At 52.6% G+C, this 23,646-nt stretch overlaps 10 protein-coding genes across 10 annotated transcripts; 5 read left to right on the top strand and 5 right to left on the bottom strand.

The window, feature by feature from the left end:
- The first annotated feature begins 97 nt into the window (after positions 1-97).
- Positions 98-4,620, top strand: PV05_05918 (uncharacterized protein). Its single transcript, XM_013462494.1, has 2 exons — positions 98-227; positions 389-4,620. Exon 2 carries the CDS (start codon positions 455-457, stop codon positions 4,286-4,288), a length of 3,834 nt encoding a protein of 1,277 aa, XP_013317948.1. The 5' UTR covers positions 98-227; positions 389-454; the 3' UTR covers positions 4,289-4,620.
- Positions 4,578-6,249, bottom strand: PV05_05917 (uncharacterized protein). Its single transcript, XM_013462493.1, has one exon. It carries the CDS (start codon positions 6,154-6,156, stop codon positions 4,834-4,836), a length of 1,323 nt encoding a protein of 440 aa, XP_013317947.1. The 5' UTR covers positions 6,157-6,249; the 3' UTR covers positions 4,578-4,833.
- Positions 6,250-6,493: 244 nt separating this feature from the next.
- On the top strand, positions 6,494-8,913 carry PV05_05916 (glycine-tRNA ligase). The gene has a single exon (XM_013462492.1). The coding sequence runs from the start codon at positions 6,550-6,552 to the stop codon at positions 8,671-8,673; it is 2,124 nt and encodes a 707-aa protein (XP_013317946.1). The 5' UTR covers positions 6,494-6,549; the 3' UTR covers positions 8,674-8,913.
- Positions 8,914-9,042: 129 nt separating this feature from the next.
- PV05_05915 (uncharacterized protein) lies at positions 9,043-10,414 on the top strand. The gene has a single exon (XM_013462491.1). It carries the CDS (start codon positions 9,130-9,132, stop codon positions 10,048-10,050), a length of 921 nt encoding a protein of 306 aa, XP_013317945.1. The 5' UTR covers positions 9,043-9,129; the 3' UTR covers positions 10,051-10,414.
- Positions 10,415-10,567: 153 nt separating this feature from the next.
- On the top strand, positions 10,568-12,276 carry PV05_05914 (uncharacterized protein). The gene has a single exon (XM_013462490.1). It carries the CDS (start codon positions 10,585-10,587, stop codon positions 11,644-11,646), a length of 1,062 nt encoding a protein of 353 aa, XP_013317944.1. The 5' UTR covers positions 10,568-10,584; the 3' UTR covers positions 11,647-12,276.
- Positions 12,277-12,493: 217 nt separating this feature from the next.
- On the bottom strand, positions 12,494-13,813 carry PV05_05913 (uncharacterized protein; the record flags this gene model as incomplete). Its single annotated transcript, XM_013462489.1, has 2 exons — positions 12,494-13,441; positions 13,637-13,813. 2 exons carry the CDS (start codon positions 13,811-13,813, stop codon positions 12,494-12,496), a joined length of 1,125 nt encoding a protein of 374 aa, XP_013317943.1.
- A 310-nt stretch (positions 13,814-14,123) lies between these two features.
- PV05_05912 (uncharacterized protein) lies at positions 14,124-16,158 on the bottom strand (the record flags this gene model as incomplete). Its single annotated transcript, XM_013462488.1, has 8 exons — positions 14,124-14,526; positions 14,593-14,719; positions 14,780-14,923; positions 14,995-15,258; positions 15,309-15,473; positions 15,536-15,616; positions 15,677-16,025; positions 16,096-16,158. 8 exons carry the CDS (start codon positions 16,156-16,158, stop codon positions 14,124-14,126), a joined length of 1,596 nt encoding a protein of 531 aa, XP_013317942.1.
- A 456-nt stretch (positions 16,159-16,614) lies between these two features.
- PV05_05911 (uncharacterized protein) lies at positions 16,615-17,169 on the bottom strand (the record flags this gene model as incomplete). Its single annotated transcript, XM_013462487.1, has 2 exons — positions 16,615-16,926; positions 16,990-17,169. 2 exons carry the CDS (start codon positions 17,167-17,169, stop codon positions 16,615-16,617), a joined length of 492 nt encoding a protein of 163 aa, XP_013317941.1.
- Positions 17,170-18,539: 1,370 nt separating this feature from the next.
- Positions 18,540-21,857, top strand: PV05_05910 (uncharacterized protein). Its single transcript, XM_013462486.1, has 7 exons — positions 18,540-18,884; positions 18,973-19,950; positions 20,021-20,087; positions 20,152-20,338; positions 20,413-20,593; positions 20,665-20,823; positions 20,933-21,857. The coding sequence occupies exons 1-7, from the start codon at positions 18,703-18,705 to the stop codon at positions 21,465-21,467; spliced, it is 2,289 nt and encodes a 762-aa protein (XP_013317940.1). The 5' UTR covers positions 18,540-18,702; the 3' UTR covers positions 21,468-21,857.
- Positions 21,732-23,566, bottom strand: PV05_05909 (uncharacterized protein; the record flags this gene model as incomplete). Its single annotated transcript, XM_013462485.1, has 3 exons — positions 21,732-22,700; positions 22,876-23,249; positions 23,373-23,566. 3 exons carry the CDS (start codon positions 23,564-23,566, stop codon positions 22,069-22,071), a joined length of 1,200 nt encoding a protein of 399 aa, XP_013317939.1. The 3' UTR covers positions 21,732-22,068.
- Positions 23,567-23,646: the final 80 nt, after the last annotated feature.

The raw sequence follows: 23,646 nt of genomic DNA, 5'->3' as shown, positions 1-23,646 counted from the left end.
TCGAGCATACGGAGTAGCGAATAATGCATTCGGATAGATTATAGCCGTGTAAACTTGCGGAGAAATGAGCAAGCCAGGGCTAGCAAGTTGGTCATGGCTGGCTGTGGTCATCATGAAGCTGCAAGCGTCAAAGGCGCCCGATCTGCTATTTGAGCCCCTTCACTCACCTGTCTTGTGTAGTCGTTAAGGTGGTGCATGCGGGTGTGTTGTTTCCCGGCCCATCTAAGGTATGCTTCTGTCCTCCTGTATCCCTCCCAGACTTTTCACGCTCTCTTTTACTTCTTCCCGGGGATCCCTGTTCTATATACATGATCCTGGGGCACGCCTGGGATGTCCTCCGCATAATCCTTCTGCACTGACCACATATTGACGCTTCTTGTGACATCAGTCTGCCAGTTAGTCCAAAACAACGGCGCACCCAAAACACCAAACACCTATACGCCACCCTCCTTGAATGGCCGCGGTCTCTACTCAATCCTCTCCTAATGTCGTTCCTGTCATGCCCGAGCATTCTCCCCAACTCAAGGGGTTAAAGAAGGTCCTCTCGAGCCGCCGCCGTTCCTCCGACATTCCAAGCGACGAAAACATCAAAGACTTGCGCACGGATTCCATTGACTCTCTGACCATTGAAAAATCCCCTACGAGATATAGTACGCGTTCGATCAGTCAAGATGGAAGCAGTAAGTCCGGCAGTAGTGGCATGCGAAAGTTGCTGCCTGGCCACAGCAAGCGAAAGAGGAGAAAAGTCCGCGAAGAGGAGGTCAAGGCTGTCATAGAAGAGCTTGGAAGGGGAAGACCTGGTGCAGGAGTCAGTGTTCAAACTCCCTCGAATCCTTCTAGTAGGAGACCGAGCAGTCTTGTGCCTGCAGAGGGCGACACCAGTCTTCTTACAGACGACTCCGAGATCGAAACACCGCCTCTAATCTCACGAGCCTCCCACACCGGCTATTTGACAATGTCATCGCCGCTGGTGTCCGCAGCACCTACGCATAGCGATGACCAGCCGCCGCCCTCCGCCGATACGATACCGACCCTTGTCGAACCTGACCAAGCGGGTCACTCGCCGTCTCCCAAAAGTTCCTTGCCAGACACAAGTCCCATGTCGCCCACGGCTGGGTTGATTGACAGGGCAGACACTCTTCGACCGGATTCGCGTAGGAGCAGTATCAGCAAACTCCGAGGCAAATCACCGGCTCGGAGGTTCAAAGATGTGTTTGGCAAGTCAAACAAGAGCCCAAAGCTCAGCCCAGAAAGAACAATGACGGAACCGTCCACAGGCTTCACCAGCCCATTGAGCAGCCAAAGCCTCATCACCGAAGAAGAGGGTCATGAGGAGACAAGTTCTGTCGATGCCGTCATGCAAGATCGTTCCACGAACAATTCAATGCCGAATCTTGAGACGAATAATAGGCCTTTCACGCCTCCAGCTGCCGTCATACCCGCGCCTCTTACTACCCTGACTCCTCCAACTCCTACACAGCAACAGTCAGAGTTCGAGGGAGCAACGGGATCTCCTATGTCTGAGAAGCCCGATCCAGAGAAGCAGGAGAATTCGAGGATAGTGGTGAGCCATTCTGGCAACATGATTTCTCATCGTAGGATAAGGTCGACATCTTCAATTACTCACCAGCCGAGCAAATTGTCCAGCTCAATGAGCGCACCATTGACGCCAACAGACGAGACCAAGGCGTCGGCAGGGACACGTACACCTAGCGGTAGTCTTTTCTCCTCCTGGATGTCTGCTGCGCAAAATGCTGCAAGCACGATCAGCAATCTTGCTGGCCAGACTCGAAACAGATCAGGTACTGATGCTTCTAGTTCTTCCGTGAAGCAGAAGCCTACAGAAGAGCCAATCCAGGAAGAAGACGAAAATGTTGAACCAGAGTCTCCGCGAAAGCGATTAGCAATCGAAACAATGGGATTGGGAGATCTCAATTTTGAGCATCTAGGTCTAGGTGTTGACGACAAAATGGGCTCCAGTCGCCTAGACTTGACGGAACTGCGCAAGGACTCGTCACTAGAACGTGACGAGGCAGCTGCCAAAGAGGAAGATGCTTTAGCAAAGCGCGCCGTTTCTGCGGCCTATGAGAAGCTATCGGATTCAACAACACCCATGGCCGAGATCAATGACCCCGTCGATGGACTGCGGCAGTCACAGACTGTCCCCGGCCAAATTGGTGGCGAAAGGACGCCTCCTAACGGCAGTATTTTCGAGGGCGAACCAGGAGGCTCCATGAAACGCACGAACAGTGTTCGCAGTAAACTTGCGAAGCGGCGTTCTCGCGGCTCCTCGGCAGCGACAGGTCAATCTGCAATAGGTGCGATGATAGGAGCTAGTACTGCAGCATTGGCCCATCCTGCAAAGGGACCTCGTTTGATGGGATTCACTGTTGCTCCGAAACAGCGCAACCGCAATTTTCACCAACAGTTCCGGAGCGTGCCTGAAGACGATTTTCTGATTGAAGACTACAGCTGTGCGCTGCAAAAAGAGATACTGGTCGCCGGGAGGATCTACATCTCAGAAGGCCATATATGCTTTTCCAGCAATATCCTCGGCTGGGTCACCACGCTTGTCATCTCTTTTGAAGAAGTGGTCAGCATCGAGCGTGAGAGTACGGCGATGGTCTTCCCAAATGCCATTGCGATTCAGACACTTCACGCGCGCCACACCTTTCGAAGTTTGTTGTACCGTGAACAAACATACGATCTATTAATTGGTATCTGGCGTGTGAGCCACCCGGCGAGTTTCCAAAAGAGCATAAACGGCAAGCAACTTGCCGCCGAAGAAGCAACTCGCGAAGCAACCGCTCCAGCAGAGCACGGCGCGGATGTACAACCCAGCGACGACAGCAGCAGTAACGACTCTGATTCCGACGGGACGGACGATAGTGCACCCAGTCTCGCTGAGAGCAGTCCCAGCCATGCGGGTAGCGAGCTTGTCGAAGGCAAGACCGTGTCTAGAAAACCGTCCGGCATGAACGCAACCGCTGTCGCCCAAACGGCTAGTGTCCTGGCGGGTACAGCTGGTGAAGTTCCACCTCCTCTTGCTGCTCAGGCCGGCGTGCCAGAAGCAGGGAAGGACTTCCCTGGTCCAGCCACCCATGCTCCTACAGACTGCACAGACAGCGCGACACATTACGACAAGATTATGAAAGATGATATCATCCCTGCGCCACTGGGCAAGATCTATTCTCTCCTGTACGGTCCTGAATCTGGGCTTTTTGTTCGAAAGTTCCTCGTCGACGAATGTAAATGTATGGAACTCGTTCTTGAAGACGACAAAAAGGGTCTAAACAACGACGTCAAGAGCCGGCAATATACATACATTAAGCCATTGGGTGGCAGCATCGGCCCAAAGCAAACGAAATGCATCACGACGGAGAACATGGACTTCTTCGACCTCGAGAAAGCGGTAACGGTGACGTGTACGACCCAGACGCCCGATGTGCCTAGCGGAAATGCGTTCAGTACCAAAACAAGGTACTGTCTGACCTGGGCGCCGGGAAATGCGACAAGATTCCAGATGAATTGCACAATTGAGTGGACTGCGAAGTCGTGGTTGAAAGGACCGATTGAGAAGGGCGCGAATGATGGCCAGCAGCAGTACGGTGACAGTCTGGTTAAGATCCTGAAGAGCGCTGTAAGCGGGCGGCCGCGCGGCACGACGAACGCGAGCAAAGTGTCCAAGGGGAAGAAGAAGCGGAAAGGAGAGAAGAAGTTTAAGGACGAGACTGTGAGTGAGGAGAAGAAAGTCGAGGTGAATTGGGGCGTCCTGGAGCCGTTGAGAGCGCCGCTGCAGCCTGTTATGAGTGTACTGGAGCCGGTGCTGAAGATGGAGGTTCTGGTTGGGGTTCTCACGGTTATGGTGTTGTTGTTGTGGGTGCGTTCGCCCAGCCGAGGAGTGCAAGTTGGGAGCTATCCGTACGTCGGGTTGACACAGAGTGGAAGGTTAGCCGGCTATGAAGGGCTGTGGATGAAGGAGGAGAACGAGCTTTGGGACTGGCTTGAAGCGCGAGCTAATGTGGATACGGTGCTTCTGAGGCAGAAGGTTGATAAGATGGCCAACAAAGAAGGAACGGCAAGGGGTGTGAGAAAGGAAAACGAGAAGATCAAGAAACGGGCTCGAAGCAGGGCCGTGAGTAGTGATGTCGAAGCGAAACTCAAAGAGGAGAAAATCAGTCAAAGGGAGATGGAGGATGCGATCAGGATTACGAGGGAGAGATTGGAGGTGCTCGAGGGCGTCGTGGAGAAGAAGAAGTTGGCGAAATCCACGGAGAAGGGAAGGTAGGAAGGACTACAGTTACTCACTACACCGCTATTCAGCGGCAGCGACATGTCGGACGTGGCAGGAAGCCGACCTTGTCGGACTGGAGTGTTGTCACCTGAAGTGTCGCTCACATCAGAGCAGTGTCATTGAGCTCGCTGCTGCTGCTGTTGCTGTTCATTCGCCTTATTGAAGCATGATGTTCCGGGGACATGTCGACGGGCACAAGGGAGCTTTGGGCACGCGATCACAACAGGAGTTGTATCGTTGCGAGATATGCATATACTTATGCTTACGATTGTATTCATAAATTGTCATGAAGAAGTCTGAGCTGACAAGAAGATCTGTTGTTCAAACTAGGATTATGGGATTCCGGACCGCGTCAGTTCCTACACCTTTGATACAGTGGAGGACTTCTCGCAGACACTTGAATTTGGGGTGGTTGGCCAGTAGAGATCCGAGCCATAAACCACATGTTCATTTCGCAGTGTTGAGACTCGAGATACCAGTTCTTGGTTTTTACGGCGGGTCCAAGTCCAGTACACAAGAGCACTTTCATACATTGCCGACTAAAGTTGGAATTTCGTCCTCGTCTTCTCCATCCGCGCCTTCCACTCCCAATCCTGACCACTCCGCCTTTGGATTCCTTTGTCCACACGTCTCAGCTTGAGCGTCAATCTGGGCCCGAGCTCCTGCAGTCCGGCCCTGATACCTTCGACACCTTTGACTTCTCGCCCATCGGGCCCGACAACTGACTTCTCCGTCTCGCGCTTGTCGCGGAAAATGTACCGATGCCGGCGGAGAAAGATGTAGTCGCGCTGATTATGTAGCGTAAGGACCTGCCGTCCTTTGAGGTCCGGTGTGGCAGGAAAGAGGGAGCGGAAGAGGTGAGCGGTCAACAAGCCAAGGGGCGTTGTGAAATTGTTGAGGATGAGTTCTGGGATGTGGTCTGTCGCACGGCCGTGGCCGGGAATGCTGCGCGAGGTGTACCAGTTTGTGATTGTGAAGTGGAAGGTAGGTCCGGTGGGAAGGTGGACGATGGTCAGGCCTGAGGGACGTTTCAGAGATTCTTCGAGAACGATCACGGCAGTGTAGGATTGATTTGTGGCAAAGGCAGCGATTTCTCGGACGGAGAATTTGTAGCCATAGCGGTGAGAGGAGCGGCGGATATATTTCGAATTCGGGAAGAGGGAGGTCAGGATGGCGGCTTCGGTATGCAGGGTTGAATTGATCGACGTTGTGATGAGGATTTTTGGAGGAAGGGGAGGCGGGGCGTCGGAAGATGGAAAGAGGGATGGGAATTTGGCGGCGAGCGCAGCGGGAGCGAGGGAGAGGTTTGTCGAGGTCGTGCTTCGTGTTGGCGAAAGTGCGCGTGGTCTGGAAGATGCGGATTTGAGCTGCGATTTGGAGGGTAAGGGGTCGTGCGTGTTGTCTTCGAGATCGGATGGTTCGAAGTCGTCTTCGGCTGGTAGTTCGTCGTCGTCACCGCTATCTTCGAGCATAGAATCGGCATCGTCTTCGTCATCGTCTGCGTTTGGGTCGGAAGCTTCCTGTTCTTCTCCCTCGAGCGGTAGTTCTTGTTCCTCGGCGAGTTTCTTCCTCTTCAACCGTTCGACGTCGTAGACCAATCCAAGTCCGCCATCGTCCGGTTCGTCTTGGACTTCATCGAAGACTCGCTTCCTATCAATCGTGATCGGAATATTGCGGCGGAGTCGCTCTTCTCGCAGTTTAGGGTCCTTTGCCTCTTCCTTTTTCCGAGCGAATCGTTCTGATCTTTTTAGAGCATCTCGTGCCCGCTTCTGCTTCAAGTGCAGATCTTGCCGTCGCTGTTTGTTGGCGGTCTTGAAAGGTAGCGCGGCCTTGTCCGAGAGTTCCATGCCTCGTTTGGCCATTTGGGCGAAAAGGTTTTATCTGCGGTTGGGCATGGGGAGTTTTGAGGGTACGCCTTCGAGTATTGAGGTGCTCTTTACCGCTGCAAATTGCAGGCGACGGCGAGTAGAAAAAAGTTTTGGGCCCTGCCCAAAAAAGTTGGAGAATCGAAATCCCCGCTAATCGCGAGGCTGCGTCCAGGTTGAGTTAGTGAAAGGCCGAGAGGCTGAAGGACTGTGGCTTGTGGTTATTGGGGCACTAACTAAGTTAGTGAGGCGTTGCCGGCTGTGGCTTGCGTCGCACTCGCTCTTGAAAATTGACTACTGAAACGCATCTTCCAGAATGCATTATTGGGAGTCATAGCGGCCATTAATATTGCTTCTCAACCTCAGGCCAGCCACTCCTTCTCTACTTACATGCGTGCTTGGAAGCTATTCTCCAGAGCGACGCCTTCTCATTTTCCTAGAATTTCTTGCTTTCCTAGACCCTTCTCTTGCACTGCTTCTGTACCTAGATTTGAACCTCCACGCCGCCAGCAGCTCGTTGGACCCAAGATGGCCACCAGCACTTCCAAGACCGGTCAGCCCTTGGACCGCGCCGTCCTCGAGTCCGTCCTGCGTCGGAGACTCTTTTACACTCCTTCCTTTGAAATCTACGGTGGAGAGCGTGGTCTTTTCGACTACGGACCACCAGGATGCGCCCTTCAAGCCAACGTGGTCGACCTGTGGAGAAAGCACTTTGTCCTCGAAGAAGACATGCTGGAAGTGGACTGCACAATGCTGACTCCCGAGGCTGTCCTCAAGACCAGTGGACACGTCGACAAGTTTGCCGATTGGATGTGTAAAGATCCCAAGAGCGGAGAAATCTTTCGTGCAGATCATCTGGTTGAGCAGGTCCTTGAGGCTCGGTTGAAAGCGGACAAGGATGCTCGTGGACAAACAATCGAAGTTGATGAGGCGAAAGAGGCCAAGAAAAAGAAGAAGATCAAGGACACCAAAATCGAGAAACTGGACGACGCCGTCGTGCAAGAGTACGAGGAGACTTTGGCCAAGATTGACAACTACGGAGGTGATGAGCTTGGAGAGCTCATCAAGAAATTCAATATCAAAGGCCCAACTACCGGAGCGGAGCTGGATCCTCCAAAAGCATTCAATTTGATGTTCCAGACTCAGATCGGACCTAGCGCAGAGTTGCCAAACGGATACCTGCGGCCAGAGACTGCTCAAGGTCAATTTTTGAACTTTCAGAAGCTGCTAGAGTTCAACCAACAGTCCATGCCGTTCGCTTCTGCATCTATCGGCAAGTCTTTCAGAAACGAGATCTCTCCTCGATCTGGACTGCTGCGTGTCCGAGAGTTTTTGATGGCTGAGATTGAGCACTTTGTCGATCCCGAGGGCGGGAAGAAACATCCCCGATTCGACGATGTCAAACACGTCGAGCTGACCCTGCTGAACCGAAAGACCCAGCTCGCTGGAAGCACCAAGCCCGACGTCCTGACCATTGGTGAGGCCGTGTCTACGAAGCTGGTTGACAACGAAACCTTGGGCTACTTCCTGGTCAGAATCCAAGATTTCTTGCTCAAGCTTGGAGTCGACTCGAGCAAACTGAGGTTCAGACAGCACATGGCAAACGAGATGGCGCATTACGCAGCAGACTGTTGGGATGCAGAACTCTTCACCACTTATGGATGGATCGAATGTGTTGGATGTGCCGATAGGAGTGCCTATGACTTGACTGTCCACATGAACAAGACTGGCGCACCGCTCGTTGTCCGTGAAACCAGAGCAGAGCCTTTGGTGATCGAAGAATACCAAGTCGACATCGACCGCAAAAAGCTTGGGCCGAAGTTCCGCAAAGATGCTAAAGCTGTCGAGAGTGCAGTGGAAGCCCTTTCGCAAGAGTTGCGCGAGAAATTGTCCCTTGATTTAGCGAAGACCGGAGAGATTGAGATTCAGACGCCAGGCGTGGGAAGTGGGACAACAACACTCGGCAAGGACCTAGTCAACATCGAGAAGAGAAAGCGGACGGAACATGTTCGCGAGTACACTCCCAACGTCATCGAACCTTCTTTTGGTATCGGAAGAATCCTCTACAGCGTGATGGAGCACGTCTTCTGGACACGAGAAGGTGATGAAGCTCGTGGTGTGCTGTCTTTCCCTCCTACCGTTGCGCCGACCAAGGTCCTACTTGTACCGTTGTCAAATCATCCCGACTTCAAGCCATTCATGAAGAAATTAACCGCTAGATTACGCCAAATCGGCGTCTCCAACAAAGTTGACGACTCTTCCGCGAGCATTGGGAAGCGTTATGCTCGTAACGATGAACTTGGGACACCATTTGGCATCACCATCGACTTTCAAACCGTCAAAGATGGCAGTCTCACCCTTCGTGAGCGTGACTCTACCAAGCAAGTTCGTGCTAGCGAGGACGAGATCATTGCGGCGGTCAAGTCACTGGTAGAAGGAGCAGATACATGGGAGCAGGTCGCGAAGAGGTTGCCTGCATTCGAAGGACAAGAAGCCGATCCGACGGAAAAATAGGAGGATATGTTGGATGTGTGCTTGTGCTTTCAAAGATACCCGACCTTGATGGTGCAATCTGCTTTTGCGATGAACAAAAAGGTTAAGATGGCACCTCGGAGATGATGGTCAGAGCACCGTGGCGGGAAATCGCTGGACCATGTACTCCATGAAATAGAGTCTTGTAGGAATATGTATGAAATGGTCTCGGAGAACCTTTGAGGTTGAGGCCTCCCGATCGTTCCGTGGAGTGATCTGCCCCTACGTCTGACCCATTGGTTCATGAGTGCTTACCAGAAAACTTTGGAACGGAACACCTACCGCATTGGCGCAACATCGTATGATGCCAGAACTACCATCGTTCCGGAAATATGTAGTATATCCGGCCCAGTACCTTGAACACACTGATCATGTATTTAAGAATGTCGGTCCATTCGTGGATACTGGCTATCGGCCATCCCGACCTACATCGTCACAATGTCGGAAGTCATCGCCCTCACCTGTGCGTCCGGAAAGCAATGCAGTCACATCATTCCGTTGCTGTATGACAATCCAAAGTACAAGCTCCGGCTGGTGGTGCATTCTCAGCACTCTCTGGACCGCCTCCAGAAACAATACCCAGATGCTGAGGTCCTTCAAGCCGAACTCGATTCCTCAGACGATTGTGCGAAGATCCTCGATGGAGCAACCACGATATACTACGTCAGTCCGACATTCAGCCCAAAGGAGGCATACTTCGGCATCAATGTTATCGACGCTGCTTTGGCGGAATCACGAAAATCCGGCTCAAAGTTCCAGCACTTTGTCTTCAGCTCAGTCCTGCATCCGGAGCTCACAAAGCTCTTGAATCACGACAGGAAGCGATATATCGAAGAGTATCTGACCGAGTCAATGCTGTCCTACACTATCCTTCAACCAAGCCACTTTGCTGACAATGCCATTGGGCAGTTGATCGCGCAGAAAGACGCAGATCATCCTGCTTACAAGGCCGCGTATAGTCCGCATGTCTCGTTCTCATACACCGCGCTCAAGGACCATGGCGAGGCATCGGTGAAAATAATCCAGGAGCGATCAAAGCATTTCTATGCAACGTACCAGATCGTGAGTACATTGCCCATGAAATATACCGAGTACATCATGTCAATTGGCGAAGTGATGGGAAAGAATTTCGAGATCCAACAGGTGCCGTATGAGGAAAGCGTTGGCACCGTCTGTGAGCGCATTTTTGGAACGCGAGAGGGTGTCCCGCAGACTCTGAAGGATGGGCCAGAGAGATTGTTGCTGTATTATAACGAGCGCGGATTATACAGCAACCCGAATATACTGGAGTGGCTGATTGGGCGCAAGGGGACCACTCCCGCGCAATTGGCAAAGGAGTTGATTGAGGCCGGAGCTTGAAGGTCGCTGGAAGACATCCGAGGTGGCCGTTGAGTACGCATGCGGTAGATATGATCTACTACGGTCTCATGGGTAAATCGTCTAATTTGACGCTAGGGTGCCATTCTCGACAAACAGCAGCGAGGACAATTTATGTGGCAGGATGGCCTCCTGTTCAATGCGAGGTCCGACTGCTGCTTCGACAATTCAGGCGGTAGCTGTTTGGCAGCCCGGTTACGCGAGTTCCATTACACGATTTACCCATGAGACCATGATAATTACCACTGCAGCTGCGGTGAGAACTGAGATACCTTATGACCTCGATCGATGAGGGGTTCCTTGAACTGCTTCATTCAGGCCTTGTATAACAACCATCTCAACACTGTCAATAAGTCTATAGGTTAGTCACAATCGGTATCTCTCTCCCCGGATTTTCCACCCTTTTAAGGTTCGGATATGACATCCCGAGCACGTGATCCTCTGTTTATTCTTTCCCGACTCACGATCCCAAACTGTCCATCCTCTGAATCAAATACCACCGACTACGACGGCAATATGCCGCCGTCTCGCCTCGGCCCTGATTTATCGCCATCGGTCCGTCGCAACCTCTTCTCAGGGCATATAACGCGCCACCCAGCCCCAGGTGATATGGAGCAGGAACCACAATCCCAATCCCAACCACATCCACATCCACACCCACATCCAGGTCGCATACATCAGCGCAGCGTGTCCACACCGTCGCTCTCGCCTTCTCCCGCACGATCATCTCCCTTCAACGCCGACACGAACCGATCTCCTCCCAACAACCCACTGTTCTCCCACCCTCTCCTCCGACCACGGGCATCCCCAACCCCCGGTGCTTTCGAAGATACCACCTATGACCCTACAATCTCTCCAAACCGCCCTCTCTCGCCGCGCTCAAGCGCAGCACTCTTCCCCAATGCCTCAATCATAGCAGTTAATCCGCTCACCGGCCGCCCTGTCCTCCCTCACATTCCCATCCTCCCCGGCCGCTTGAGGCTCACAGATTCGGACGATGAAGCACAGATCGGAGACCTCACAGGCGCAGGAGAAGGACGAGATGGTGGCTATGGCGCACAAAGAAATACATATTCCCATTCTCCCAGTGTCGGTGGGGCTGCGGATTACGCCGACCTCGCAGCCGCTGAGGCCGACCAAGAGCGCGAAGAGCGCGAGATTTTTGACCGCGATGTAAGAGAAAAACTAGCAAGGCACCGTGCGCGACTACAGCGAAAAGCGTCAGCCTCAGCCTCGGTCAGAATGCCGGATACACAGCTTATGCACATGCATACACGAGTCGGCCAACGTGGCCACCGGACGAAACTCAAGCTGCGTCATGATTCGAGTCCAGATGTCGAGATTGATCCAGGCGGGCACAACGACGATAAGGATGATCATTCACACTCTCATACGCGTTCGCCTCCAGTGTATATGGGTCGAGACCGGGATGAAGATGAGCTAAATGCGGAGAAGGACGAACTGCTAAGCTTGCTTATGACGAAGCTCCGGGAAGAAGTGGCGCGTGCTGAGGACGAGGCATGGATGTTTGGCGATTCAATGGGATTCGGGAGTGCCGGCGACGTTGGATATGAGTGAGGCAAAGATGCGGCTCACAATCAGAGTCGCTGGTGTGCTGGATGGGTATTCTTGCCCTACTGTACGGCATCAGTTTGATTTCCGCTTTCTGCTTGGATGCAAGAAAGGGGTTGTGACAGAGCAACACTGGACCCGGTGTGTAGCCACGAGGCTCACGATTCACGACTCGAACGACTAATGCGATTCATCCGGTTCATCCGACTCATCATGTGCAATGGCATGGAAATTACATGTTCTGCAGCGACGGCAAAGGACATCCATATGAATCACGAATCATGACTTGGGCAGAGACATCACTTGCGACAAGGCGAATGGGCGTAAGGATACCAAATGGAACGAAAGGTGTACGACCAACGAAAGAAGCACACCAAACAGCGGAGCGGAGTAGAGCCAACCCGCTCTGTCAGAAGACGGAATGTCAGAACGATTAACGATCTTCGTAAGAAAAGCTTTCGCTCGCGTGGGAGGCGCAGTCAGAGCACAGGATGACTTCCTCGATACGATTACACATTCCATAACGATATGGACATGATATGGTCGACACAGCACAGAGATGAGGACCATGATGTATAACATATAATGTATAATGCTACCAGTGGACATCACGGACCTGGTCTGGTTCGGTTCGTTGGGCCCATGATGGTGTTGAGAGTTCACGAGAGTTGAAGCAGCGAAGCCATTGCCTTTGCAGTTGTCTCCTCTGTCCTGTCTTGCTGTGTCATCCTTCGCTTCGCTTCGCTTCGCTTTGCATTTCCTTTCATTGCACTTCACTTGCCTGCTTTCGAACAAGGCCACTGTCCCCATACTCCAGATGTCCCTTGGAGCCCCAGTGTGCCAGCTGGTACATTTAACTATATTTGGCCACGAAGTCCATCAATGCTTTGTCAACGACTTCCGGATGACTAGCACTGAGGTAATGTTGGCCTCCTTCCACAACCTGTAATCTGGCTTCGGGCGAATTGACAAACATCTTGATTTCGTCCTCTGCATTCGGCACACAGTACGCAGGATCTTCGGTACCATGCAGCCAGAGGACCGGGCATCGTACATCATAGAGCCTATTGTGGAGCCCATCGCGGTCTCTCAAATTGATGGTTACTTCCTTCAAGCGTTTCCGTCCTGCATCCCCACTGTAGTTCTTCTTCAATTCTTCGTTCCAAAAGTCGACCGTCTTCTGGTCGACCCCCTTCCCGAATCCGACGTAGATGGGGAAGTCTCGGAATTCCTGTGAAACGACGAAGTCCGGCGTCGGCTCCGTCGACTCGAGCTCCTTGATGGGTCCGGCCAGGGTGCTCAGGCAATCAAAGTTGCCCAGCTTGCGTGACCGCTCGCTCTCAAAGTCCATACTGGTCCCGAGAGGGATGATGCCGGCGATCCGGTGCGGCTGAAGAAGAGCCAGTCGGACCACGATCCATCCGCCTTGGCTCGTGCCCAGCGCGAACACTTTGCCTTTGATGTCCAACGCATCAAGCACCTGGAGGATCATGATGGCCGTGTCCCAGTAAGTGAAGGTGTCGGTGCTTGTTCTCGTCTGGCCGTGGCCTAGAGGCTCGATGGCAATGATGTTCATGGCATCGAGGAGCGCCTCGTTCTTGTATTGGGCCGCATATAGATCCGACGTCATGGTGAAACTGTTGACGAGCACGCATGTCGGCTTGCTCGCGTCGTACTTTCGAGGCATCTGGTACGCCGCATCGGTGCCGAAAAGATGCGGCACACGGATCGTTTTGGTGTTCGGCATACTGTATTTGTCGAGCGGCTTTCTAGTTTTACTCGTAATAAAGGTTGGGTCGACCTGGGTGTACAGTATATAACTTGGTAGGTGTCGATTGGTGCTTCTACGATTCCCAGGGGAGGTTAAAGCATTCATCAGGGGATTATATAGCTTCGACTCGTGCTTCCCTTTCCGGTAGCCACATTTCAAAGAAATCGGCTTGACCCCATCATCGGCCCCTCATACTCTCCACAAATGAGGTCCGGAGGCTTATACCCGAGGTCGGAAAGAGCTTTGGTTCGTCTGGAGCATCCCAGTGGAGAGCATATAGGCGAGGTCGAAACGAAATGCGAAAATGATGATGACAAACCCTTTTCGACCGGAGAACAGGTGGCCACTGACTGATGCCAGCACCGAACCTACGCTGTGCCGTACTGGAAGCTGAATTACCATAATGGGTGGGGATGCTCGCCGTTGCCGTTGCCAGTGTTTGTGTGCGTATGTGTCAAGTTTTCAAGGAAACATCACGACTGAAGGAGTTGGTTGCGGTAAATGCTCTCAAGCGTGTTTCGATGAATATACACATACACATACACAGTAGACAAGCTACGGCTAGCCCACGACCGACGCACATTAACTTGATACTCAAACAGATGCAAGCTTCACGACTAGTAGCTGCCCCTTCCATCCCCTCCACCAGTAGCAGTTTGACCCGGGGGCTGATACCCTAGGTACTAGTATTCATTCATGCAGGCCGTGCAATTCAGACCGACTTCTCGTCCACGTTTGACTCAACGTGGGCGGCAACAGAACCTCCCTTCTCGGCTCTGATCTTCTCATCAAGCTCGCGACGTTCCGCCTCCGTGAGATCCGTAAGATGAACAACCACTTCGTCTCCGAACCTTTCGCCAACCTCCTCGAGCGAGAGGCCCTTTGTTTCTGGGAAGTACCAGATTATGAGAGGCAGGTGGATTGCTGTGAGAATGATGAAGAGGAGATAGTACTTCCAGCCGACTTGTGCAAATGCGGTTGGTGCGGCCTCGAGGTAAGCGATTGTCGAAAGGAACAGAACGGCCAAAGAGAATGCAAGGCCTCGAGATCGGATGTGAGTTGGGAAGATCTCTGAGCAGTACACATATGTTGTGGCATCAATGCAGCAGCCGTAGCTAGGGCAACAAGTCAGAATTTCTTGTGTTCGGGGATCCCCTTGGGTCGAAAGAAGGAAGACTTACAATGTGATGTACAGGAAGAGAAAGAACACACCAGCGCTGAGGCCAGCGTTATTGGAGGTCCCGATGTATTCGGCGCTCAAGGCTGCCTCGAAGCAGAGAGTCACGAGACAGCCGCTGAATCCAATTACTATTTGCAACCGTTAGTGACGTAGAAATCAAGGGGATTATTTTTGTCCGCCAAACTCACCGAGACATGCTTTTCGACCGATACGATCAATGATCATCGAGTTGATATAGTTACCAATGCAGGCGACAGTGACGTACGCGGCGGCCAGGACAAGTGGAATACTGCCTTTGAATCCAAGACCCTGATAGAGTAGAACGGAGTAATCTGAGCATGAGAATTAGCAAATGGTAAACCTCCACCTGGGCAAAGGGTCAGGGGTAAGAAGAGAAGCATACTATAGATGACGAGGATACCAGTGGATTCGGCTCCGAACATGGTCAAAAAGGCGCAAATCATACGTTTGCGATAGGATGGCTTCCTGAACAAGGTCATGAGCGACTCGCCCGCAGCCATCTCTTTGTCGGCTTGGACCTGATGGGTCATCTGGTAGAATTCTTCCCGAGCAAACGATGCAATTGTAGAGTCATCTGCCTCATCGGTACTTCCGTGAAGCTTGGAGACGACTTTCCAGGCTTCAGAAGGCCGGTCTTTGAACAAAACTAGTGTCCGTTAGTGGTTTGTTTCTGCTTTTTGGACTTGTATAACGTACGCCAACGAGGGGACTCCGGCAGGAAAGGAGTCAGGATCAACATCGCCAAGGGCCAGATGACTTGAACGATGAGAGGGAACCGCCACTGGAAAGCCGGATTGGACGAGAAATAGCAGGCCACTCCAACCCACGCGGCCAGAGAGTATCCTAAGACAAGGACGACACCTGCGAGAATGTTAGTTCTGCACGGGCTATTGGCCATGCCATGCTGTTTTCGATGTGCTTACCATGCTGAGAGACCAAGAAGCCCCGAGTCGCTGGCGGCGCAATCTCTGATTGAAACAATGGTACGAGAACCACCAAGATTCCTGTTTTCCGTTAGCCAGACGAACTACGTGACGCAAAATCCGGAAAAGGCGCGCTCTTACCAACCGCGAAGCCTCCAAGCAATCGGCCAACCAAGAACATGGCGATGTTGACTGCACCTCCTTGCAGCGCTCCACCGAGGATGGCAATCGGTGTCCCGACGAGGAGCGTTTTCTTGCGGCCTAGATAATCGCAGGACCATCCAACAAAGATGGCACCCAAGAAGCCACCCCCGGAAAAGCAAGCATTCATGCCTCCGATAATGCGGTTGGTGTAAGCATATCGAGCCGCGTCGGTGGGGTCTTGGGTCAAATCGAAGTACAAGAACCATGAAGGCTGGCCCAGGGTGGTCGACACAATACTGAATGTGTATCCGTATGTCAGGCTACCAAGGCACAATGCTAAGACAATCTAGAGACTTGAGTCAGTTGAACGTAAACAGACGTGTAGTCACGATTGAGGCAGAGCACTTCACACGTACAGCAAGGTTGAACATTGTAATCTTGCGACTATGCGCATCCTGCACGACTTCGGCCCTCGCCATGTTTGCAGAAGGATGAGGAAACTGAGGGAATGTAGAACTTCAGTCTTCTGTCAAAGGTCAAGAGGCAGTTGAAGAGTTTGTTTTGGAAGACGGGAAATGCGTTTTTAAGAATGGCGCGTAGCCGTAGCCTTATGTTGACATGATCGTGCATGATATACCTCCTGCACGCTCCTGCAGCCTCGGTACGGGTCTCCGCAATTCTGGGGACTCTGGGCAATCGGGGTAGAGAAAGGGGCTTTTCTTGGTAATGTGGGTCGAAGTCCAATGTCGAGTCCCCGAGGTTCAGTGAAGAAGCCGTCGGTTTCTTTCGAACTGGGCTGGTCATGTGCATTAATTACAATATATGGGACACCCATGGGATGCTACTAGTGGATCTTGGATCATCGGCACCCGAGCTATTGGTTCATCTGTCTGTGCATTACTGCATTTGATACGAGGAGCAGACCTCCTACTAATCTAGTTGACCACCTTGTAGATCTCGTATTCGACTGCAAAGCCAGTCTCATCGGCCACCCAATGTCCCTGACCAACCCACAGACTTGTCTCAACCCATTTGAATTTGGGGTCGCTTGTCTCGATGATCGGAGCCGAGAACCATTCGTGGTCCCCGGATTTGGTTGTTTTGGCGTCGGGACTCCACGCCAGCACTTTGTTGGCGGCCTCATCGATTTTCAGGACGCCATGGTAATGGACATAGAGCTCATGACCATCGGAAGTTCGGGCCTGTGTGCGGACATCTAGATGGGCCACACCCGTGGAGGTATCCAACTGTGTGAAGGAAGAATAGCACTCAATCAGGCCGTCCGGTACTTCAAAATATTGTTGACTTACCAAAATCCAATCACCACCACCAGGTAGAATTTCAGCGTCCAACCCAGAGCCTTTGATGAATCCATGGGTAATCGGGACGACGACTCGAACCGGCCCGCCTTTGATAGCCTTGAGGTTGACAGTGTTTTCTTTGGACATATACCCTCTCATCGCAAAGACCTGTTCAAATTTGGGAGCCATGTTGACGTGGGTTGTGCTATAGAATTGGTCGAAGACGAGTTGCTGCTAGATGGTCTGACCGGAGGAAGGGAACAATTTTTGTTATAACTGTTTTGCTACGGAGTACAAAGCCGATATAAATATAACCTCGGTGGACCGCACCAACCGAGCCACGGGAGTGTCGTAACTTGATAATTGTGAGAAGGCATGTCGCAGGCACACCCTGGATATCTACTCTCAAGCCATGTACCTCTAACCTCGGAGGGTTTCTCATAACAACATGAGTACTAGTAGTAACGTGCTTCATAAGCTTTTCTATCTGATGCTCCAGATCGAGTCTGGATGCGCCTGCACCAATCATGATGACTCGAACTTGGCGAGGACTCCCCAAGCCTTGGGTCTGACGTGGAGTAAGATCTGGGGTTGCCCGTTGAGGACAGGTGGTCGTCGAAGCGCCTCGTCACTGCTTTGCTGCTTGTGTCTGTGACTTCCGGCATTATCGTGAAACTTGTCGGTTGCGATTCGTTAAACCAGTCCAATAGTGAGAGACAATAGGAGAGTGATTACCTCTATGCCTCTTGCCAATCCAACAACTTCATCAAATCAGAGATTCCGCTGCAAGACTCATTCAAAGCTCTCCGTGTGTGCCGTTCCCCCGGATCGAGTCATCTAACGCATACTGCTGGTTAGGCTCTGGAAATGTTGTTTCTTACCAAGTCAGTCCCTAGCATTTACGGGTGCAGTGGGGCGCGAACGACAAAAGTAAGAAGCCGACTCGAGAAGCCGGACGTGCCTCGTTGAACCAGGAAACCCAGGCTTCGGAAGCGATATCAACAGAGGGCTCCGATGATACTATTACTGCTGCCTGTAAGTCCACTCAGGCAGCCCACGGTAGCAGATCTAGGTGACAGGATCCCGGAACCGAGGATCAGCTGGCAGACCCCGAATCCAGATTTTGGGAACGCACCGCAGACCGTGGCTATGAGAATCTACAGGGTAGCGCAGTGGATATCACACTAGATCACCGATCTGCGCGGCAATAGGATTCCTGGAGAGGCTGGGCATTTTCAGGAATCAAAGGAAGTCCTCCATTTCTCCAGGATTCATCGAGATATTCAGTACCGAGTAGGTTGTCGATAGTGGCCATCGGTGGATACTCTCCGGTAGCGTGAGACGCTATTCCACACTAGGCTTTTCACGTGACTGCTCCTTGGTGCGGGGAGACCGCATTGGGGTTTTGTGTGGAGTGGAGCCGCACTCCGAGGGCCGGAGTCATATTTCCTCAGCCACAAAAAGGAACCAGTGAAATCCCGAACATCACGCACAGGAGGGGATCCATTTTAGTCCTCGGTCCATAACGGCCGATTGGGGGAGAGTGCAGATGCGGGGAACACGACCAAGTACCTAGCTAGGTACCTTTTCGAGAAACCTGATGCCAGAGTCGCCGGTTGTCAGGATCCATCTTGGAAGCAAGTCTTACATTCTACACTCCCGAACAGCTTCGTGCAACAGCACCTTTCTACTTGAGTCTACCCGTGGCAATTACCACCGACAATGGCGAGCGCTGAAACCCAGTCTCGGTCGCCTCGAACGCCGAGGCAATTTCGCAGAGCCAAGATAGCCTGCAAGTCTTGTAACGAGCGACGAGTCAAATGCGATGTCGCAGACTCGCAGCCATGCTGGCATTGCAGGGTCCGTCAGAAGCCTTGCGAGCTGATCGAATCCCGCAGAGGAAGGTCCGTCTCTTTTCCTTTTCCTTTTCCCTTCTGCGGAGTACATCCGCGCCAGAAGCCAACTGGGCTGATGAAACAATTTCCACGCCAGGTACCCGCGAACTCGAAATGGCCAAAATGGTGGCGCCAAACGCTCAGAAGGTGCAAGTAGTACTGCAGCAAAACCTACGGCGCCAAGAGAACACGTCGACATCTCTACGCGAGAATACGTCGATAGTGCCTCTGCCAGTATTGCCCTGGAGGAGTCTCCTGTGCAGTGGATGCCCAACGCGCTGACTTCGACCTCGACCCATGCGGAGGTGTTGCAACAGCAGCAGCAGCCGCCGCCGCCGCCAACGACGTCTCCCATATCCACAGTGGAGTCGGCAAAGAGAACCGACTCAGTGGATGGCCCTGAAATGCTGTTCGCCCGCATGGCAGAGGTCCAGCCCATCCACGACAGTCCGTCCGACATCCGCGAGCAATCCCGGATGCTCTACCTCGGCGAAACATTTACCTTGGCGTTTGTCGTCAAGACCGTCTGCAGTCCTTCAGGTTGTAGCAGTGACATCAGAAATCACTATCCCATTCCTGTCTCTGTCGCCGACAGACTTGACCGCCGGGAAGATGACCCTGCGCCATGCTTCCAGCAACATGAAGAGGTCTTCTTGCAGGCCCAAGGCGCATTCACAACTCCGACCAAAGAACTCAGTGACGAACTGGTCGCCGTCTTCTTCAAATACTTCCATCCGGCTTGGCCCGTCTTCGACCGGCGACTCTTCGTTACCTTGTACGACCGTAACGAAGCGTCACTTCTGGTCCTGCAAACAATCTACTTTATTGCGGTCAGCATTTGCGACGACGATCTCCTTGACCGCGTCGGCTTTACCGATAGGTACCAGGCGAGGCGAGTCTTCTATCTACGAGCAAAGGGGCTGTACGATGCAGACTACGAAAAAGACAAAGTCATCCTTGCCGCGGTCTTGTTCCTCCTGGGATTTTGGTGGCAAGGCCCAGAGGATCAAAAAGACACTTGGCACTGGGTAGGCTGTGCAATCAGCCTGGCACAAACTCTGGGAATGCATCGGTCGTAAGCATCTTTCAGTTTCCAATTCTTCGGACTTCCTCCCCTACGACGCCCATCTCTGACCGTACTCTAGGACAGCGCGATCTGGTATTGATGCACGACAACGGTCGCTGTGGAAAAGGATATTTTGGTCCATCTACGTAATCCCTACCTCCATTGAAACTCACGGCGGTTAAAAACACTCAGCTAACAAATAACCTATAGACTCGCGATCGACACGCTGCTGCAGCTTTGGGCCGCCCTGTTCGCATCCATGATCAAGAATGTGATGTCGAGGAGCTTTGTGAAGCAGATTTCAATTTGGACATGGCGCCCGCCTCGAAGATCATGATCTCGCAGGAAAGACATCATGCTCAATACCCTATAGCAATGTCGAAACTCGCCAAAATTTGTGAGTGGCGCTACACTCCGCCCACGCCCACGCCCTTATTCATCACAATGACTAACCACTCGTACTGGGAGCAGTTGGCCGCATCATTTTAACTAGATACACCCCTCACAGCCACAACACTCTTCTGGATGCCAAACTCATCGGCGACGATTTGAGTCGTTGGAAAAAGAATTTACCCCCCGAAATGCTCCTCCAGGACATCGATGAGGCAGGTGGAGCAGGATTTTGGGCCTGCATGCTACATGCGAATTACCAGTGAGTCCAACACACCTCACCCAATACTTTTTTTTGCGGCTCCTTTTACTCAAATCAATTGCTCGCACAAGGACTTGTCAGATTCTTCTATTCCGGCCCAGTCGAGTCATGGTCGAAACGGACGAAGAGATCCAGTACGATGCGATTGCCAGATCGGCCGCCGACGGAATGACACGGATCGCTGAGGACTTGCTGACCTCTGGCACACTGAGACAGGCCCAGGTGCATTTGTGAGTTTTCTCCTCCTCCTCCTCCTCCTCTTCTTCATCATCATCACCATCACGGGCGCGTCTTGCGAAAAAGAAAGGGCAAGCCGACTGACCTAAAATCGTTCCATAGGGCTCCTGCTCTGTTCGCCGCGTGCGGGATGCACGCCATCATGGTGCGGCGCAAGAGTGCTATCCATAGCCAGCTTGCCGAAACGCGTGCTCGTCAATGCATGCTGGCCTTGAGCGAACTAGCAAAGTCCTGGCCGGTGGCGGGTTGGATCCTTCGACTTTTCGTCAGCTTGATGACCAGACTCACTGGTCACCTTTTCGACCCGGACCCGAAATGGGGCATGGGCACCTTAGCAGGGGCAGGCCCGGCGACATCGTCATCATCCGTTGCCGCCGCTCCTCCCCAACAGTTTGGCACCGCACACGGCAACGGCAGTCTTGTACCTCCAGAGCAGCAACCTGGCTATCGAACTCATTCAGCAGAGAAAGGGTTTGAGGCCGGCCCAGGACTCTTACCGCCCACCTTGGCACCCGAAACCCCTTACCCGATGGACCTGGGCTCTGAGGACCTGGACTGGATATTTCAGGACTCTCTCGACGGGTTCAGCCTCTACGATCTCGGTCTTGGTTCTGGGCCGGCCAATCCTGCATTTTAATCAGCATTGTCATTTTAACCAGCATTATCGCGATGAAAGACTCACTATACCCTTGGTCAAAGTGCTGCAAGTCGGCTATTCGCAGAGTTGAAAGCCCATGGACCTTGAAATATCCAGAAAATTGGAAGAGAGCCAGTCACTCCCGTCAAGCTAGGCTCGCCCGGCATACTTCGAATCTGACGAGGTACTAGCAAGTGCCAGTCTTCATCTCATGGCTTCAGATACTAAAATAAGGTTGGATGCCTGTTGAATCAAAATAGCAGCCTCTACTCGGGTGCTACTAGCATTCTGATGGCGTCTGGCAAATAGTCTCGCATGTGAACTTTGTAGAATTCCATGGGTCGCTGCGACGATAACGAACAGAGCCAAGCACTCGAACAGACGTTCTTTTATGACCTGGGAAACAAGCTTGTATTGCTCTCCAATCCATTCAGCAAGGCCCATGCATAAGCTGTGTCTTTCCGCTTCGTATCCTGGTCCATAACTCAGCCGTACACCGGAAACGTACCCGTCCCTAGACGAGCCCATGTCCTCCAAGCCAGGCGTTGCCCGAGATATGCCAGAGACTTCACACCCAGGGTGCTGATCACGTTCCCCTCCATCAATCCAGATCCATGGTCGGCGGCTTCTCAATTTCCCTCTTCCCACCCGTCACAGGTTTCGGCGTATTCGACCTCGGCGTCCCTCCCCTGCCTTGCCCTCCTTGCCCGCCGCCACCGCCTCCAAACAACATACTCCCCATCATATCAAACAGGGGGTTCCCACCTTGTCTGGGCATCCTGATCCCAAACCACACCTCGCCAATATTACTGAGAGCATCGCTCCACAAGGTCTCGGCATCCTTCAAATGCGGGGCGTAATACTTACACAGTTGCCTAAATAGGCCCGCATCGCCCTTTTGCGCGGCCAACAGAAGCAAGGACAAGAAATTCAGCAAGGGAATGCTCGGGAATATTCGCAGACTGAGTCCGGATTTGCTCGACTCGATTGGTTGCGACATTGCGAGCAAATGCGGGTTGGACGTTGTCAAGTGTGACGTGAAGGTGCTCAGGGCGGCATTCGCGGATGCGAGGTTCCCGACGAGCAAGTAGGGCAGCACAGAGCGAGACGCGTATATCCCTGCCAAATGCGGCTGGTCGAGGGTGTACCAGTTGTAGTGTAGTGACGCAAGGACTGGAGCGGATGAGGATGTTCCGAGAATGAGGTGTCGTTCAGCGTCGTAGACTTCGCCTTCTGTTCTCGAAATCAGTATGGTATTCCTGCATAACCAACCAAGGTCTTGATCTGAGCGTTCTCCGTCTTCCACGAGCGGGTTGGGGCCGACCAAGGATAGATGGTCTAGTCCTGACACCAAGCTCGATCTCCCATCGAGACCGACGATCACCACGAGGGGGCTTTTTATACGTACCGTTGGCGAAAACCCGCCCAACCTGGTCTTGCACTTCTGGATCCCCTCTGTCCAGCTCACCAAACCTTCCCGACCAGCCGACGGTCTCTGTGATGAATCTCTTCCTGGTCGGCTCGTCTTGCGGGAATGCATGCAGGATTTCAAACAATCTCTTCTTGTTCTCGTCGTTACACGCGAACTCGCCCTTGTTATACACCTCGTTCAACAGCATCATTGCGAGATCGCCGCCTGAGCCACCTTGACCCGCCCGGAGCAGGAGTAGCGCACCATTATACAATACGTCGCAGGCAGACGTGTAGTCGGAGGACTTAAGGTACCGCGATGTGATCACCCTCAGTTGTTGGTGTGCTTCGTAGAAGTTTCCTTCGGCGATTCTGATGGAGACAGGTCAGTCAATGACTTTTCAACAGAACGACGGCGCTTGAGGAGTTAAAAATGAACGGCCGAGTCCAGTTGTTCGTCCAGTCCACCACTTGCAAGAAGAGAGGCCGGCCTACTTTTCTTTCTGCCGGGCTATGGTTCTGGCTATTTTGGCCGACATGCCGGGCTGCTTGTGTGAGGATATCAAGGAGGAAGATTGTGTCATGAGACGAGGAGCAAGGTCGTGATCATCTGCAAGAGACAGCGCATTGGTGATGGGCAAGTTGGCATGGCAAGTTAGAAAACGACCGACGTCATGTAAAAGCGGCATGGCGACTGCAGCCTTGTGATTACAGTACTGTATCGCCCACACTCACTGCTGGACACACTCACAGCCGCTGCCTCCGTAGA

This window comes from Exophiala xenobiotica, assembly GCF_000835505.1.
Source record: "Exophiala xenobiotica strain CBS 118157 unplaced genomic scaffold supercont1.3, whole genome shotgun sequence".
Lineage (NCBI taxonomy): Eukaryota > Fungi > Ascomycota > Eurotiomycetes > Chaetothyriales > Herpotrichiellaceae > Exophiala > Exophiala xenobiotica.
The sequence above is the reverse complement of the archived record's forward strand: the minus strand, read 5'-3'. Positions and strand labels throughout refer to the sequence as shown.

Coding starts and splice junctions, on each gene's coding strand:
- PV05_05915 (XM_013462491.1), top strand. CDS start 9,130: ATGTCGGAAGTCATCGCCCTCACCTGTGCGTCCGGAAAGCAATGCAGT.
- PV05_05910 (XM_013462486.1), top strand. CDS start 18,703: ATGGCGAGCGCTGAAACCCAGTCTCGGTCGCCTCGAACGCCGAGGCAA. Junction 19,951..20,020: donor ACTCTGGGAATGCATCGGTC/GTAAGCATCTTT, acceptor ACCGTACTCTAG/GACAGCGCGATCTGGTATTG. Junction 20,594..20,664: donor ATGCTACATGCGAATTACCA/GTGAGTCCAACA, acceptor TGCTCGCACAAG/GACTTGTCAGATTCTTCTAT.
- PV05_05918 (XM_013462494.1), top strand. CDS start 455: ATGGCCGCGGTCTCTACTCAATCCTCTCCTAATGTCGTTCCTGTCATG.
- PV05_05914 (XM_013462490.1), top strand. CDS start 10,585: ATGCCGCCGTCTCGCCTCGGCCCTGATTTATCGCCATCGGTCCGTCGC.
- PV05_05917 (XM_013462493.1), bottom strand. CDS start 6,156: ATGGCCAAACGAGGCATGGAACTCTCGGACAAGGCCGCGCTACCTTTC.
- PV05_05916 (XM_013462492.1), top strand. CDS start 6,550: ATGCGTGCTTGGAAGCTATTCTCCAGAGCGACGCCTTCTCATTTTCCT.